Raw genomic sequence first — 18,597 nt, forward strand, 5'->3', positions numbered from 1 at the left:
CGTGTGTCGTCTAGCCGTAAAGCGCGATGTCCGTTGCCATTGGCGACGCAATATAGGAAGTAAGTTCCACAGCTTACCTTTCTTGTTTTGACAGCTCGAACTGAACAGAAAAAACTCCTGTCTCCATACATATATCTGCCCTTGCTCTTTTAGCTTCTGGGCAGTATTCGACTGGAATCACCGACTCGACAAGCTGTAACACCGACGGCACGCTGGGTGAAGCTGACGAGGTAAATAAATATAGACTACTTGCACATTCATCAGCTACGAGAACAGAGTTGCATGTTGTTTTAGCTGTTACCTAACACGAGCAGTGAAGCTAACTCGCTACAAAACAGTTGAAAAAAGGGCACAAAAAGCGCTGACTCTAACCGTGGATACTGTCGGTCAACATGCGTATCTCCTCTTTCCTTTTTTTCTACTGGCTCTATTGTTTTATTCCGTGGTTAACTTTCAGGTGGTAAGAGTCCATGAGTCGCAGTCGGAACCCCCCTCCCCGGGGTCAGGGTGCAGCGCGAGCCAAACAGGTAACACACATCATGTCTGATACTGAGATATGTGAATTATGTGTACTGTTTACTTGTCAAGAACGGGTATGATTCAGCAGCTCTCTCTCTCTCTCCTTCTCTCTCTCTGTCTGTCCTTGTGTCTGTGTCTCAGATGGGGCTGCTCCTTGACCTGTCCCCAGATGGAGGGATGGATGATGAGGGGAATGATGAAGAGCTGGAGGCAGAGCTGATGAATCTAATGGGAGGAGGGGGAGGAGGGAGATCACAAGGGAAGAGAGGTGAAGGGAAAGGTGAGGAACACAAGAGTCAGTCATTTCTGTCCCAGTGCAAATCACAATTTTTCTCTGTCTCGTCCATATGATAGTGATCATAATTTGATATCGCAGTTATGATTTTGTGTCTCTTCTGACATATTTGTCTTTGTTCAGCCCCTGTTCACATGGCTGAAATAGAGCGAATGGCAGCTCTTTGTATGAAAGACCTGGATGATGAAGAAATAGGGGATGAAGATTTGGATGATGAAGATTTGCTGGTAACACACTCACACCCTTCTTTTTTAGAGCTCAGACAGTTAGTCGATTAATCAATTAATCGACTAACTGTATGAGCTGAGTTGTCAGAAAATTAATTGGCAACTTTTTTTGCAGTCATTTTTCAAGCAGAATTGCCAGATGCCATTTTCTGGTCCCAGCTTCTCCTGTGTGAGGAGCTGCTGCTTTTGATCATCATGTACTGTGTGAGAGTAAACTGAATCTCTTGGAAATATTTTGGTCATACAAAAAAAAGCAACTAAATTTGGGCTCTTAGAAATTGTGATAACCCTAATTTTTTGATATTTCACAGAAAAAAAGATTAATCGAGAAAATAATGAACTGATTTATTGATAATATACAGATTATCATTTGCAACCCTTAATATGATATTGCAAAGCTGTTGAATTGCTTTAAATGTGAGGATTTTTCTCTTAACAGCTTACATTTCTGTGTCTCTGTACATAGGCAGAACTAAATGAAGTTTTGGAGGATGAGGAGGACAACACTCCTGCTTCCACCCCTCCTGCTGTCACACCGACTGCTCCTAAAGTGAGCATCACATCCCAGTCCCACTGTGTTCCTGCTGCTGCCCCCAGTGGGGAAACTGGGCTGGAGTCCTGCCTATTGGAGCGTATTGAAATGTATAAGACTGCCATTTCTAATGCCAAAGCTGCAGGAGAGACCAGTAAAGTTCGACGATATGACCGAGGGTTAAAGGTAAAATAGAGACAGTAAAGGGAAAATCTGATACCTCAGTCCATGTTGATTCCCGTATTTTGTCTCCATTCAAATGTTTTGAAATTACTAAATGTGTCTTTTTTATATATACAGTGTGTAAGACTGTAAAATGTGTGTATTTGTTCTCTGTAATGTTGAAAACATGTTCATGATTCCTGTCTTCTTCAAACCTAGACATTACAGTCCATGTTAACATCTGTCAAGAAAGGAAAACCAATCAATGACGAGGAGATCCCGCCTCCCGTCGCTCTCGGTGGAAATCCCAACGTCACCGCAGGCTCTGAACCGGTCAAAGAGCGACACCTGCCAGAGCCAGTGCTGATGCCCTCTCCTCCCACCAATCAGAAACCTCTTAGGGAGGCTCCACCACCAGCTCCTAATATGAAACCACTCCATCTGACCCCACCCCAAAAGCCTGCTGCTGCCATCACCCCAGAAACACCTGTGATATCTCCACTCACACCCAGCCAGCCTGATGCACAGCACTCAGGTAAACACACAGAGTATTATGTCCATTCAGCTTCATCTGCACCGTATACTGGATGTACAGTGGCAACCCTTTGGAATTACCTGTGTTTCTGCATTGATTGGTCATAAATTGTGATCTGATATTCATGTAAAACAAAGTAAGTGAACCTTCAGATTTTTAACATATTTAACTCCTTTTGCAGCTATAACCTCAAACAGGGAACTTTGAACCATTCTTCCTTATAGAACTGCTTCAGCTCAGCCGTGTTCTCAGGAGTTCTGATGTGAGCGGCTCCCTCGGGTCATTCAACAGCATCTCTGTTGGGTTAAGCTCTGGACTCTTGACTGGGTCACTCCAACAGGCGAATTTTCTTTGAGGTCATTCTGTAGTAGGTTTACTTTGATGTTTAGGGTCATTGTCCTGCCGCACCACAGACTGAGCTTCAGCAGGTGGACAGCCACCCTGACATTATCCTATAAGACACCTTGAAAAGCTTGGGAATTAATTTTCCCCTCTATGATGTCCAGCTGTCCAGCTGTCCAAATCATTGTGTCCCCTGGAAGTTTGCTGCCCTCGAGCTGAGAAACACCTGATTCAGCTGCATTTTGCTGGAAGATGTACAGAGAACCCTGGTGTTATTTGTGTTTAAGAATTGTTTTTGGCTTTGGTAAATAGGCATATGTATTTTACAGTTTATTACATGGACTAACTCACTAATTAATTCGTTGACATTAATTTGACAACCATCATTATCAGAAACAACAAAAAGCCACAACATCATTCTTTATGCCTTTTCTCCCTTCAGAGCTGAAACAGGCAGTGTTGTCCAGACAGAGGGAGTATAAGCTCGCCGCCATCAACGCCAAACAGAGCGGGGACATTGACCAGGCCAAACAACACTACCTCACTGCCAAGGTAACATAACCACTTTCAGTTTCATCATCTGGAAAAGTCTTTTTCTCTAAGTGTATAGTTTATGTATGTAACGCCTCTGAGAGGAACTGGATCATAATAATGTTGACCTCCGTTTATGTAGAAGATGGACTCGCTTGTGGAGGCACTGGACAGAGGCAAACCAGTCGACCTGACCTCACTCCCTCCCCCTCCTGGTCAGTGTAATCTCTTAATACCTGAATACGTAACCTTTCTTCTTTTTTTTAACTCTTTTTGTCATCAATCATCCATGGTAGCCTTGTTTTCTTTTCAGAAAAAGTTTTTCCCTCCAGGGGAATTGGGCTGCCAAAAGTGGTACTCACTTTCTGATGAAATAAAATTGATTATAAACCAATTTTAAACATTGTGCTATGCCTTAAATACTGATCAAAATGCTCTGACATAGTCTAATCCATTTCTTGGGTCTTCAGTTGAAGGCATGTCTCAAACACAAATGTTTTTGCAAAAATACTAATGTTCTGTTAGGCATGTCACACACCTGGTCCCACACATGTGCTGAATCAAAGAGCCACACCCGCCTCATTCAGTGGACAGGAGTCCTGCTCAGTTATAGGTCGTTCTCTGGCTGCCCTCATACTTTATCGGGGAAGCTGATACTGTATTTAGGGATTAAAGGACAAAAAGTGGACAGATGTTGGCAATACTTTTCCATACTCTCCTCATCAGTGCAGTCACTCCTTGCTGATCATCTTTAACCCTTGTATTAAGTGATATACTACATTCTCTGGAGCAGAGACAGCATCGTACTTCATTATTGATTGACCCTTTTTGATACTGTAGAATGCTGCATTTTACTAAACAAGTTACTCTGTTTTAGTTTTGATGATCATTCTTGAATTGGTTTAATGTATATTTATCTCAGAAGCAATTTGTATGTGCTTGGTCCAGTATTATTTACAATCTATAAACCATGTTATTACTTAAGCACACACTTGTAATATCCATTCTTGTACAGGTGATGAAAAGTTTGGGGATATGGCTCCAACTCTAAGACACTTCTAGCTTTCAGTCTTCCTTTAACGTTCGTCAGACATCTCTGCTGAGCCTCAAGCTTGTGCTGAATGCTGATAAGACAAAATGTGTTTTCTTCTCAAGAAGGCGTAATTCTGTCTTACATCTTTGTGCCATCCACACACATAATCTGTCACATGATTTGGTTAGATAGCAGTCTTAGTTTAAATTAGTTTAAATATAAAAGATAAAAAGGAGTTTCTTGTGTCATCATAAATGTTTATAAATGTCTCTTACAAAAGCTGCCTCAGAATATCAGAATATCACTCTCTGAGACTCAGATTTAAAGCTACTGCTGGTTAACTGGACCGATTAACTCTTCATACCTCATAAGTAAATTCTGAACTTGGGAAAAGTAAGTTACAAAGGACGTTAAAGCTTGAGAGTCTCATCCATCTGAATATTTTTAAACTTTTAAGTTAGTTTTTCAGAGATCTCTGTAATTGTTTGTACTTGTGTCTTATTCCTTCTGCTTAACTGATTAGATAATAATAATATCCCATGTCTAACTCTCCACTGGTGTCTGATCATCTGCAGGAGACGTAGTAGCAGAACGCTCTGCACCTCCTCCTCCTCAGTCTTCCTCCAAGCCTGCTGCCCCCGCTGCTCCTGCACCCAAGCAGGTGGCCACTGCAGGTAAGACTCTAGTAGCCCCACTCCCTCCTTCTGACTAGTTAGCGTAGTGCAAGTGATTAGAAAAAAGTGGAATTTCTTGAATTTAAAAAAATTAAGTGTGTGTGTGTGTGTGTGTGTGTGTGTGTGTGTGTGTGTGTGTGTGTGTGTGTGTGTGTGTGTGTTCCCTCCAAAGCCCTGCCTGCTCCCAGCAGTCTGGCAGAAGCCCTGCAGCAGAGGATGGACATTTATAAGTCGGCAGCAGAGGGAGCCAAGAGCAAAGGAGATGATCGTAAGGCTCGCATGCATCAGCGCATCGTCAAGGTAGACACACCATCCACCTAAAATATACCTGAAAGATGTTACTGAAAAATGCTTTCAAAAAGTATTGTATAATACAAACTTAAAGCTGAAACTGAATCTATACCTGGCTCTGTGCTGCTCTGTGGTGGCGCGTTTGACTTACTCCCCTAAATAACTGGTGTGACTCACTTTGCTTTGACTGTAACTACTACTGTTGCTCATTTCAGCCGCCAGAATAACCTGCAATAACATCTATGTTGTTCTCTGAGGAGTTTTGAGAAGCATTGTGCAAAAAACAAGAAAATGATTAATTAAATTTGGCTGAGGCATGGTAAACAGATAAAACAAAAACATGGAGACAAAACCATGAAATACTTACAGGGCCTGTATATTGCTTTGTAGGAGTGGGAGTAAATTGATGACATTGATTTCCATGTGGGAGTTAAGATTTTGTACTTTCTCTCAGTATTGTATTGTTAATTTGTTCTGTTTAGTTTTATATGCAAGAAAACCACACTGTTATGGTTGACCCCATCACTATCGCACAACAATGATAACAGAATGATCAACCATCTCCTCCGCTCTTAACAGCAATACCAGGATTCCATCAGAGCTCATAAAGCTGGACGACCTGTCAACTTATCTGATCTACCTGTGCCACCAGGTAACTTTGTGAATCCAGGTGTGTTTCAGGATTTGTTTCTAGGATGCACTATAAAGTTAATTAATGTGTGTGCTGTCGCTCCTCTAGGCTGTCCGCCACTTCAGGGCTCAGAGGGGGCTCAGCAGAACTTCATGGGTGTCCTGGAAACAGCTATGAAAATAGCTAATCAGGATGCAGACGCAGAAGATGAGGAAGAGGATGGTCCAACAGAGGCTGCCAAGGTTAAAAAAAATTAAATAAGTAGATAAAAGCACAACCAAATGGTCAAATTGTTATTGTGCAGCCAAGGAATCTGATTGCTTTTGGGCTAAACTTAGAAATGCTTTATCGTGTTCCGTGCCAGGTTCTGTGGCAGGTTATTCAATCAGCACAGTTTTTCCTGACTGGACCTCCTGCCTATTGCATTACCTTTGTGCTTGTAACCAAATACATGACTGCAGTCATTTAGAGAAACCGTAGTTCTTTGTTGAATATATTCAAGACTTAGCTGTTAAATATAAATAGTTAAAAATGTTTAATCAAACTGACAAATGTCTCAGGCTGCTGCAGTTTTTAATAGGACAATACTGTACTTTAAAATCTTAATGTTCATTACATTTGTCTGATGAGCCTAACCTCATGTTTTCCTTCTCTGTAGCCCACAGTGCGCCCACCTGCCCAGAAAGCTAAGTCTCCAGCTCCACAGGCCCCTGGCGGCTCCTCAGCTCTGAAACTGGGACCTAAAGGTGTGTTCAGTGTGGGTTTGTGCACGTGTGCTCCTGCCTGCCTACACATACAGAATGTGTCATAAGTGTTTGAGAGTTGCACGAGGCAGAGTTTCACTTTTTTTTCTGTTAATTATCCTTGTAGCCCAGCAGCAAGTGGATTTCCTGTTGCTAAGGCGACAGGCTTTTTTGCGTTCAGCACTGCGCTCCAAACAGATGAAGGTAAACTGTGGGCCTTTTTTTTTTTTTTAATTCATGTTTCTTTTTTCTTTTCTTTTCTTTTTTTTTTTTTTGCTTTAGATCGGTTCCCGGTTATCTTTGTATTTTTGATTTATTTTTGCAGCTATCTTTACCACAGCTGCTTGTTGTTTTATTGGAATCTTGAACAGATGTTGTGTTGCTGTGGTTTGATTGATTGATTTACCTGCTGCTGTTTGGCCGTTTGTAGGACATGACAGGTGCAGCGCAGCACCTCAGACATGCCAAGGGACTGGACCCCATGATCACCGCCGCCAAGTCTGGCCTGCCTGTTGATATCACCAAGGTCATAAATATATTCTCATGTGCCAATTAATAACATACAAGAATATACAGAGCAAGTTTGTATGTGTGTTTTGACAATGCTGTCACAGGAGCAACTGAATGCGTGTGGTGTTGAAGATGTGATGAAAATAGAAGATGGTAGGAAGGAAACACGGGGTGAAATCAAACACCTCTGTGTTCGTCATGGTCTCACTGTCTGTGTATTTGTGTCTGTACCTGTGTGTGTGTGTGTGTGTGTGTGTGTGTGTGTGTGTGTGTGTGTGTGTGAGTCTTTCTGCAGATTTTCAGCATCATTCCACTTCACATATTTCATATAGTTGCCACTTATCCCATATGACGTTCTTTCATTTTGCCTCACTTTTATTCATCTTTGCTTCATAAAACTCTGTCTGCCCCTTAGTGTAATTACGAAGAATATTATGCTGGTGCCTCTGCTAGTTTGTCTTCTTGTCAGTCAGCAGGATATCACACAAGCTAAGAAACAGATATTCATGATTTCTAGTAGCCAGATAGGCAGATAGGAAACAGAGGACCAGTTGATTAGATTTTGGTGGAAGCTCGAGCTGGGGTTCTTAAAAAGTGTGTAGGGTCAAAAAATCAATTTAGCTTTTAATTTAAGTTGTTGAGTAGTTCTTGGCAGAACAGACAGTTGGAGATCTGTTTAGCCTTAGAAGTTAGAGTTCTCTGAGTGCCTCCTTCTTCTCATTTTATGTCTCAGTATTTTTTAAAAATGGGTCATTTATCTCCTTCCTCACAGATTCCCAGCGCCCCAGTGGGTGAAGAGGAGTATTCGCTGTCTCGTTCCCGTACCTCTCCTCTCTCCCCTCGCTCCAGTGAACAGTACCGTGGTCTCATGGATCTTTTACGAAAGCAGCACGAGGTCAGGAAATGCACATATCGTACAGCAGTGCACCTCCTAAATCTTGCTGTGCATCAGCGATCAGCTTATACTGATGTGGACATAATACAACAGATGTGATCATGTCCTTAAAGCTTGCTTGTCACTTTTCTAGTTGTGCAGCATTTTAAATAGACACGTTTCAAATCACAGCTGATCTGTATCTTATTATCTTTGGCTATTATCTGTTTTCTTACCCACACCCTCCTTTGTTCTGTATCTCGACCTACAGAAATGTCTGGACTACTCCCAGAAGTTCACACAACTGGGCAATGTGGCTGAGGCTCTGAAGTAAGGCACATTTTTATTTGGATGTTTATAATTTTATTAGTTATCTTATCTGCTGCCAAGATGGGATTTAACACCTGCCACTTTTCTGTTGTCAGCATTTGAGATAAATGCAAGTACAACTCAATTAACAATATTACTTTATTTTCTCATCATGAAAGCATCACAGACAGCCAGTGAAAAACATCACGACTTCTGGATTAGTTAATTGGCCATGACACATGAAATGACAAATGCGGTGGATTTTATGATATTAAAATCGAAAAACAAGTAAATTCAGAAGCACATGCTTTATATTTTTACTCTCTAAATGAATCATCAGATTAATATGTTTTTAAATATCTTGCTTTCATATACTAATTGGTTCATTCAACTGCGCACTTCAGCACAGTTGTGGAGGATGCTTTCTGTGCGGCAACACACAGACTGTGATTTTAAGGTTTTTCTATTGTCACACTGCATATTTTGAACTTTTAAAACATATTTTTTCCCATAGTTGCACATACATTGAACTGTCACACATCATATATTACCCTTTTAGGGATCCCTTGAGGATCTGCATCGCTTCCATCTTTTTCAGATATGCTCTGAAAATAGTCATCGCCTCAAAACCACATATTTTATTTTCAGATGAAGCTATGAACTTTTTTGTGTGATCCAAATTTTTAAAACGCGAGAATACGTGTGTTTGTTTAACCTGATAGAGTTCTTGGTGCACTATGACTGCTGTCTGTACAAAGATCAGACATATGATATTTCAGAAATAAAACCATCTATAAGAGCTCAGTATGAGATACGTATGAGCACTTGTGTGTAAGGAACATCTCTGTCTCTCTCCAGGTTTGAGAAGCTGGTTGAGGAATGTATGAAGAACATAGAGATATTAAAGAACGCCCACGCCAAAGGCCACCCAGTCCCCAAGTGCCACACAGAGGAGAGGACCCTCAACACTATCAAGTCAGCAGCAAACTCATGAAATATGTTTTAATTCAGAACGTGTGATTTTATATTATAATGTATCCTCTTTGAATGGTATGTGCTTCCCAGGACAGAAAGAGCTGAAATCAGTACTTTTTAGTGAAGCTAGCAGCAGGGCTCTGAGGATGTCAGTCTGTCGGTCCACTTCGATCCAAACTGAAATATCTCAACAACCGTTGGATGGATTGTTATGAAATTATGTCCAAACATTCATGAGCCCCAGAGGATGAATTATAGTGACTTTAGTGATCCCCTGACGTTTCTTCTAGTAGTATCTTTCTTGACAACTATTGGTTGGTCAGTAATGGGTCAAAAATCTTTGTGCAATAGTATTTTTCCCAAAGCACAGCTTCACAGCTGCTAGAATGGCTTAGTTGTGTTTATCAATAAATGCCCAATTAATTGCCAAATTCTTATTTTACTTAATATAAAACTTTGTGTTTTAGTGGCTAATGTGAAAACTTTTCATAAGAGTTCCGACCATCAAATGTATTTTCATAATTGTCAGGACTCAAATGTTAAAAGGTCTGTGTGCTCTAAATGAAGTGCTTGTCAGATCACCGAACAGTGCCACCACACACCTCTCTGATGTTGGAATTGGGGGGCTGCAACTTTACCCCCAACTGAGTGATTATTGCATCGTGCCCCTCCTTACAAGTGTGTATCCATTTTTTTGGGCATCTGCTCAAAATCTTAAAAGTAGCAGAAGTGGTGATGGGGTTATTTTAGTTTACCTAACTGCAAATTTTAGACTCCATCCAAGTTACAGGATCTCTATCATAAATGTTTGCCCATGTTAAAAAGAAGAATATCAACTGATACATCTTTATTTTGATTTTTCAAATTCACAATTATCAATATATTTGCCTCCAAATTCCAGTATAAGTCATGTTCTCAAGTTGTGACCAGTGCTTGTAATGAGCTGTTGGATCCCAGATGACTGAATTTACTCGTTGAGAGGATTCCTTTGTTTGTGACAGCTAAAGGATACCAGCAGTTTATGAAACAGTTTTCTAATGTGCATCCTCTTATTATGTCAATGTCCCACCCCAACATGGAAAATAATAATCAATGAATAGATCATCAAAATATCTATTTTATTGTGATTTTTTAGAAAATTATAATCTTTAAGTTTTATGAGACACAGTGAAGCTTTGTCCTTAAGTCTCATCACAATATCAATTGTTTAAGTTTGAAAACAAAATTTTTTAGACAACAAAGGGATTGCTTTCCCTGACTAGAGTGGGAGATGAGTCAGAGTGACTCACTGTGACTCACTCTGGCTCGGCTCCAGTATCATCCCAAGCTAACAGCTAGGTGACTCTGGCAGTGACTCATTCAACAGTCTGAGTTGTTTGGCTCTCAGTAATGCTGACTGGTTTGTTTCACTCTTCATGCTGGCTCTGAATGACCGCGACTCCTGTGTCTGTTCTGTAGAATGTATTCCAGCCTGGCACCTAATGACCTGATGCTGTACGTAATCAAAGGCATCAACTTACCAGCTCCCTCAGGTAGGCAAGTCTCAAATAACCAGTCAGTGATGTGTCAAATGTCTGTGTGCTCACACCTTCCTGTCTGCCTTCAGGTGTCTCACCTAACGACCTGGATGCAAGTGTGAAATTTGAGTTTCCTTTTCCCAGTGCGGTAAGAATCTTTCACATTCAGTGGAGAGATTATGGATGCTTCACTGTGTTTATATCTAGTTGTGTTTTAATGAATTCATTTATGTGTGTGTGTGTAGGAGGAGGCTCAGAGGGACAAAACCAGCACAGTAAAGAACACCAACAGTCCAGAGTTTAAAGAGCAATTTAAACTCAACATCAACCGTAGCCATCGAGGCTTTAAACGAGTCGTCCAGTCCAAAGGCATCAAGTTTGAAATCATCCACAAAGGGTAAAAACCGCAACTGCTTTGGGGCCACATAAGCAGAAGCTTCCCTGTTCTTCTGCATGAGTTATGCTGTAAGTCTCAAGTCTGTTGTAGCTTCATCAGTTGTATTCTCTTCTGTGTGTTTACAGCGGCTTGTTCAAGACAGACAAAGTAGTGGGCACAGCTCAGCTGAAGCTTGAGGCTCTGGAAAACCATTGTGACTTTAGAGAGATCATAGAGGTAAATGTTAATAACATGAAAACAGAAACGCATACACACATGTAGAGGCCGATCTGTCTAACAGTGTGTGTGTGTGTTTCATAGGTGATGGATGGACGTAAGGCCACAGGTGGCAAGTTGGAGGTGAGGGTGAAGATCAAAGAGCCTCTATCAGGAGTTGATCTCCAGCCAGTGACAGAGAAGTGGTTGGTGCTCGAACCTGTCTCCTCCCTTTCTCCTCCGGAGAAACAGAAGGAACGCGTGAGTAGAGTTTGCTGTTTACCTGACTTGCGTTTCTGTAGACTGTGGAGGGAAACCAGAGTAGAACAAATCCCTGTCTTTCCTCCAGAGGACACAGAAGGAATATGCAAACTTCTCACAAAGGTTCCAGCTGGACAGATCATGTTTGTCCTTAGGAGCTTGTTGTGTGATGTCTCTGTGCAGCGTGCCATCCTGAAAATTGGATAGTCGCAATTGTCGGTGTCAAAAGGTCAGTGAGCTCTAAATGATCTGCTTGTCAGATCATCGAACGGTGCCTGAAATCACACCACACACCTTTCTGGAGCTGGAATTGGGGGCTGCATCATACAGTTTTACAACTTAAACTTTTTTCTGTCCAACTAAGTGCAGCACCATGAATGCCTTTGAGGAGAGATATTTAAAGTGTGTAACTTTATCCACGAGTTAACCATTATCACATCTTGACCCTCCCTATTAGCGTGTATCCATCTATTTTTATGTGCATTTTCAATTTGTGAGTGGAAATGGTAGAATTTAAAAAAGAAGTTTGAAACGGCAAAAAAAAGTTATACGCTTGGCTGAAGTATCAATAAAAACAAAATGCCACAAAGCACAATGGAAACAGACTTAAATAAATCATGACATACATGAAGCATGTGACTTATTAGTCGCTCAAAATTTCACTGTAGAGATGATCAGAGGCGAAAACATCAGATCTGTGCAGAGCGATGAGGAGACTGTAACCTTCCTCACATTTATACATGAGACAGACAGAAATATCATATCTCCACCATGTTTCGCACCTTTTGAGGTTTGACTGGCACGTTTTTAATCACATCACCTCGCAGCACTCCTTCCTCTGCAATTGTTTAACGGCACCTGACTGAAGAACGAGCACCACCAATAGTACCAGATGGAAAGACACATTAAATTGCATTTCCTTCTGCGGATTTTCTGGAAATTTGCATGACGAATTTGCCGCACTGGAAATGGAATGGAAGCACTTGCATGGAAACCTGATGTATGACAGCAGACTTTTCACCCCACCTTGTAGTGTGGACATTTGTGTCAGCTTTAAACACTTCTGCCTATTTTGTACAACACATCATTCAAGACACGTCACAAGACTTGTCGTAGAAAAAAGTTTGTTTCAAGCATAACCTGGCCTTTGGTCAGGACCTGAGCCGCTGCCCTATACAGTCATCCTGCAGCCCCCCAAAGCCTGTAAATGCAGAAGTGAAAAACTGGCGCAAAAAGATTGAATGTTTCAGTCTGTGTGTGTGTGTGTTTGTTGGAATCAGGCTCCATCCCCTCGGTCTAAACCCAGACATGAAGCGAGCAGCAGGAGCAGTAACCCCAGCAACTCTCCTCCACAGTACAAACTCCACAGTTTCAGTCTCCTCAACTATGACAAGGAGCGGCTGGAGAGAAAGGTATTTTTGTGTGTGTGTGTGTGTGTGTGTGTGTGTGTGTGTGTGTGTGTGTGTGTGTGGTCTAAGCCCATCTGCAACATCTTGTTCTCTAATACTCGTAATGGCCTGAAGGCAGGAAGATCTCATCAGTCACGACACGTGTCTCTCAGATTGCAGAGTACCGAAAGAATCGGCGGGATCCCCCATCTGACCTCATCCATCAGCACAAAGAGGTCACACACAGACTGCAGTGGCAGAAAGCACAGCTGGAGCGAGCCTCTCCTGCTCTGCTGACAGGTAACACACACACACACACATACACACACACAGAATATAAACCAGTATGTACTTTACATGTAAATATACATCTCAACTTCTGAAGCACATAACCCACATGTCCCTCCACCACGTGCAGAATATGAAAATGTGCTGCGGCGCTTCAGCCAAGGACTTGCTGAGTCGGTGAAGAAATACTCCACCCAAGGCAACAGAGTGAGTGCAGGGTCAGGGCTGATTGTAGTGTGTGTGTGTGTGTGTGTGTGTGTGTGTGTGTGTGTGTGTGTGTGTGTGTGTGTGTGTGTGTGTGCGCGTGTGTGTGCATGTGTGTGTGCACGTGCGTGCGTGCGTCAGTTCTTGTGTAAAATTATCATCCTTTTTTTTATAGGACGCTGCCAAGGATGCACTGGGCAGGTTGAAGATGGTAGACAGTGAGGTAAGGCCTGCTATGTACAGCCAATGAAACCAATGTTTCATCATTCTCATGTATGCATATACGCAGCGTACTGCATGTCCTCCTTTTCTCTCTGCTTCAGCTGGAATCGCTGAAAAGGAAACGGACTGGATAAGAGGAGAAAAAAGGAGCAGAGACTTGGCTGGAGTACTGTTATATCGTCTCTCTCTGTCTCATACATACTCATAAAACAGACACTACAGTTGATACTTTAAGCATGTTTAGCATGGTGCTGTGCTGCTCATGCCCATGACAACTGCATGAACCAACCTGCTAATTCTGTCAATTGATCATATAACTTGTGTCACTTGTGGTTTCCTTCCACAATAGCTGAGAGTAAATCTGTAACTACAAAGAGACACAAATTAAAGCAAACATTGAAATGCGTTCAAGAGCTAAGGGAGAGGTAGCCTTATTTGCACTTAATTAGAAAGACACTACAGAAAACGGCTTCTGAAGTACGGCTTTACAGACCTTACCTGTACTCTGTTAATTGTTTTTTTATACTCCCATCTTTCCTTTGAGAGATGTTAATGAAGAGATCTGTTAGAAGACTCATCGTTTTACATTGGACACCAGCTCAGAGAGTCTTTCGGTGTCCATTGATGACCAAAAAAATGTGTATGTGTGCGTGTGTGCTTGCCCTGAAGTGTGTTTAACCAATGGACTGAGGTGTTTTTAACCCCTTTTCCCATATTTTATGTGTGTAATGAGCTTAATCTAATCTGTCTGCTCCAGTGTTCCCAGATTACAGTAATCTGCTCCATTTGGAGTGGTGTGATATGGGAATAAAAAAAAACCAGGGCTACAGCCTACATCCCATAATGAGGGATTAGTGTTTGTGTCACCAAGGAGACGACTAGATCAGACGTAGAGTCGCCTTTGGGGCTGGGGAGAGGGGGTGTTAACAGCGTGCCATGAATGTGGGAGAAGCTTAGTCCTGCTAAAGGATTGCTGCTGCTTCTTCATCAGCTGTTTCCTCTTCATCTTCACTTTCTTCACACTAATTCCATTGCATATGTTCAGAGATTATTCAGTCTTGAGTAATATGTTGCTCCTCTTGGATTTTCTTTAAACTCTCACACAATATTAACTTCAATGAGCTGTCGATTAGAAAACAATTAGCAGCTGCTGCGTCGGTGTTGTGCTATTTTCTACTGATTTTGGTGTATGCAGTTTACAAAAACAGACTCTGTCCCACTCCAGTGGCAGCACAGCAGATGCTGAGTAGTCTGCCCACAGGTAGACAACCCAATATCTGTCAGGAAGGCTGGGTAATTGCTCATTTCTATTTCTGCTCCCCCATAGACATCCCTGTCACTCCCCTCCACATTAAACCTTTATTTTCTCTGTTTAGTGCTCAGATGTTTCTTCTCCAACCTGCTCACCAGCAGACTACTTTCAATGAGCCTTACTGTATGTTTATGTTTGACTCTTCTATGTGGATGATGATGTCTGTAAACTCCACTAATAGTTTTTTGGTCACGTGACAAAGCATAGAATCATGTGTTTGCCCTAATCCGCCCACCATCTCACTCCATTAGCAAATAATCCTGGTTAAAGTTGACCTGATATGGCTCTCCATAGACAGTGATTTTTATGTCAGGAGAGGATATCTTCTGACTGTGTAAATGGTGCATTATGGTGCTTTTGATCAGCTGATATTTTTTTTTAGATGAATAGGACTGATGAAACTCTGATTGTAGTGACATTATAACCTTTAGCTTAATACCGGTGTGTTTGCCATTTTTAGCATCTTCACGTCATGTACACATAACAGTTTCGCTGAAATTTTCAAAGCATGCAACACAGTTTCAGATTTTTGGGTGAAGTTTCCCTACTCTTCATGGCAGCCATTGGTTTCCACTCATTTCTGTGCGTTACGAAAATTATTTAGCAGACTCTTGAAACTAAGCCAAACACTGAGTTGTGTGGACACAATGGATTACACAATTTAAGCAAATTTCTGTGGTCTGCTAATTGCTTTTCATTTTGTATAGAAATGAATAGGAACCAAAGAACAAAAGATTTTGGCTGCAAATAATGATTATTTTCAGTACTGATTAATCTTCCTGTTATTTCCTGGTTGATTAGAAAGCCAGAAAACAGGGAAAAATGTCAGTTACAATGACAATTTCCAAAAACCCAAAGCAACAACTTCAAATTGCTTGTCTTGTGTGAACACCAGTCCAAAACCCAGAAATATAGTGAATATAATTCACTATCACATAAAGCAATATATACTAACGATTTAGAAGCTGGAACTTGGGTATTTTTCTCCAAAAAATATTAAAACAACAAAACAAATGATTTCAGATGTTCAAAAACGACCTTAAATTTCTAAAACAGCAGCATGGTTTGGAAATAGACGAGCTGTGACGTGAAGTATGTGATTTGGGCTTAAAGCACTGGCATGGTACTTTAAACAAAAAATGTGGTTGTGATTTACAAAGTCAAGTGAAGAATGAATGCAACCACACAGCTCTGGTATAACTTGGAGTTGCAGTATTAAAAAAAAGCAAACACAATCTGCAACTAAAAGCCATTTCTTTCAATCCAACAGCTTTAACAGTTTAATGTCCAAAAAAAGTTCACACCAAACACACACACACACACACACTCCTGCCACATCACCCCACCCCTCAAGTAACCTCATGGCCTCTGAGGCTGTCGTGTTGTCATGGCAATGAGCTCATCAGCATGCAATGTGGTAGTTTGATGGTCAGGGCAGAGGGACGTATTGTTAAAGTTTGTCCTGCCGGTGACTCACAATCTTTTCACCACACACTCCTCATTCTCTTTCTTTTTTGTTTTTGTGTTTTACTTTGTTTGGCTTCTGTTTTTTTCACCCTACTCTGTAATCTGACTACACTCCATTTGAAAAAAAAAAAGAAAAAGTTTAGTGGATTGTTTATCATTACTGTCAGTATTTCTGTGTCTTGATCAACTGCAGTAAATGTGTTCATCTGTGCTTGGGTGGATGCTGTTGTCAAACCTATGACGCCTATTTTTTTTTAAACTGTTAAGTCATGTAAGGGCAATCAGTATAAATATAATGTATATACAGTAAATATACAGCATATATACTGTCTCTATTTTCAGGTGTAAGTCATGATGATTTGTGTAGCTCAAAAAGGGAATGTATCAAGGCCTGATTGTTTAGGCTTTAGTATCTTATGTATGAGGTTGGTGTTAATATGAATAAAATGGTAACAGCTCTGAGGTTGTGTCATCATTGAACTGAAAACCCCGGACTTGCTTGTTCTCATTCAGACTGATTTTTCCAGATCAATGCTCAGCACAGAGAGCAGACTCAATGTGTTTATATCAACTTGATACTTAATTACTTTTCCTGATTTTATGATCTTAAAAACCAGATTTTGAATTGATGGCATGTTTCAGAAGTCTGCTGAAGGAAATTAAGATTACTTCTGTACAGGGTGTGAGCCTCAGCTGTAAAACATGGTGAAATACAATGGATTCTCCAATGCTCTACATCCGTGGTTGGTGCTGACACCACTTTTTTACATGACACTACCCCACCCAAATCTAAAAAAACAAGTGTTAGATACATGTTAGATTCCTAACAAAAGAAACATTTTGTCATGCACAGTCAATATAAATCATTAAATATTCAATTATTTGGAGTAACAATGGTTTATGGTAATTTCTGTACTTTGATAGAGGGCTCACACTTCAATGCTGTTCTGGATTTTAAAAAGGTAATGAGAAAAGAAATATATATATTTGAAGGGAAAATAATGGCTGGTTTTACAATAATTAATATTGTTTCTTTAGACATACAGCAGTGGGGTATATGGGAGGAAGTATGTGCCACCTCAAGACAAGGGTAAAAACATTAAAATAAGACAAAAATAGACTTCTTTTTGTAGACAGTGCTTCTGTTGTTGGGGGAAGCTTTGGGGCTTTGGTGTTATGCTAATAACGTATTTGAATGTGAGATTTTCCCTGACAAAGGGGGAAAAGATGAGAGGGGGGATGGTGCACAGACACAGAAAAAGGGAGTCTTGCTAAAATTGGACAACCCGCGAGACTTTGGTGGGCGTGGACACCGAAGCGAGGGCTTCCTGCTCGGGTGAACACGTGGTTCCGTGTCTGCTTCCCTGCTTGTCTGTCAGTGTATGAAGGTTTCCTGCCCTTCTCTCACTCCTATCCCTCTCTGTCCTCCCGTTCAACACGACAGACCTTCTCCTCCTTCTCGTCCACCCGCTCATCCTCGTCCCTCTGCCACACTTCCCTTCTTCTCTCTGCGACGGCTCCCGGGACTCTGCCGACAGCCAGGCCGCGGTCACTTCAACGTGTATCCGCTCAGAGAGAGAGAGAGAGAGAGAGAGAGAGGGAGAGTGTGTGAAAGTGTGTGTGTGTGAGAGAGAGGAGTGTGTGAGTGAGTGAGTGAGTGAGTGCGTGTGCGCGCACCCGCCCGCAACCGGTCCATCCGTGTTATTTCTTCCGCCATCCCGCCTCGTCGTTCGGTCATGACGCTAGAAGCGATCCGTTACCGGGCCGGGTCTCTGCAGATCCTCAACCAGCTGCTGCTGCCACACCAGACCGCTTACGATGAGATCCGCTCGGTGCAGGACGCTTACGAGGCCATCAAGTCCATGAAGGTACGGAGCTCCATCCCCTCTCTCCACCCCCTCTCACTCGGGGCTTTCACCCACTCCCCAGCCTGCGCTGCATGCCTGCTGCTTGTGCATGTATTCCGGTCGTGCATTTTTTTTGTCGGGTCTTTTGTGTTCCCACCGCTGCAAGCATGTGTTGCCATATGCTCGCCGCCGTGCTCCCGCTGACGGCCTGTATCTTAGTTTTGGATGCACCTGCAGCACCCGGCAGCTACCCAGAAACCCCCGATTATCTACCCCCTAAAACCATCCTTTATTTATAGTTTTCACATTATCATGT

At 41.8% G+C, this 18,597-nt stretch overlaps 2 protein-coding genes across 2 annotated transcripts in view; both read left to right on the forward strand.

The window, feature by feature from the left end:
* Positions 1–55: 55 nt before the first annotated feature.
* Positions 56–16,893, forward strand: cc2d1a (coiled-coil and C2 domain containing 1A). The gene is made up of 28 exons (XM_023422115.2): positions 56–230; positions 458–527; positions 661–799; positions 938–1,041; positions 1,508–1,759; positions 1,955–2,270; positions 3,055–3,164; positions 3,286–3,358; positions 4,752–4,850; positions 5,023–5,150; positions 5,721–5,793; positions 5,881–6,014; positions 6,431–6,518; positions 6,643–6,719; positions 6,946–7,041; positions 7,798–7,920; positions 8,171–8,229; positions 9,067–9,183; positions 10,642–10,715; positions 10,790–10,848; positions 10,946–11,097; positions 11,223–11,313; positions 11,398–11,553; positions 12,834–12,965; positions 13,115–13,241; positions 13,360–13,436; positions 13,609–13,656; positions 13,757–16,893. The coding sequence occupies exons 2-28, from the start codon at positions 471–473 to the stop codon at positions 13,787–13,789; spliced, it is 2,994 nt and encodes a 997-aa protein (XP_023277883.1). The 5' UTR covers positions 56–230; positions 458–470; the 3' UTR covers positions 13,790–16,893.
* An 876-nt stretch (positions 16,894–17,769) lies between these two features.
* Positions 17,770–18,597, forward strand: part of mri1 (methylthioribose-1-phosphate isomerase 1) — a 10,633-nt gene continuing 9,805 nt past the window's right edge. The window contains exon 1 of the mRNA XM_023422036.2: positions 17,770–18,302. Within this exon, the coding sequence (XP_023277804.1) occupies positions 18,171–18,302 (132 nt within the window). The 5' untranslated portion in view covers positions 17,770–18,170. The remainder of the gene's footprint in view (positions 18,303–18,597) is intronic.

This window comes from Seriola lalandi, unplaced genomic scaffold, assembly GCF_002814215.2.
Source record: "Seriola lalandi dorsalis isolate HSWRI2012SDOR001 ecotype SW California unplaced genomic scaffold, Sedor1 jcf7180002054678, whole genome shotgun sequence".
In the NCBI taxonomy this organism is placed as follows: Eukaryota; Metazoa; Chordata; class Actinopteri; order Carangiformes; family Carangidae; genus Seriola; species Seriola lalandi.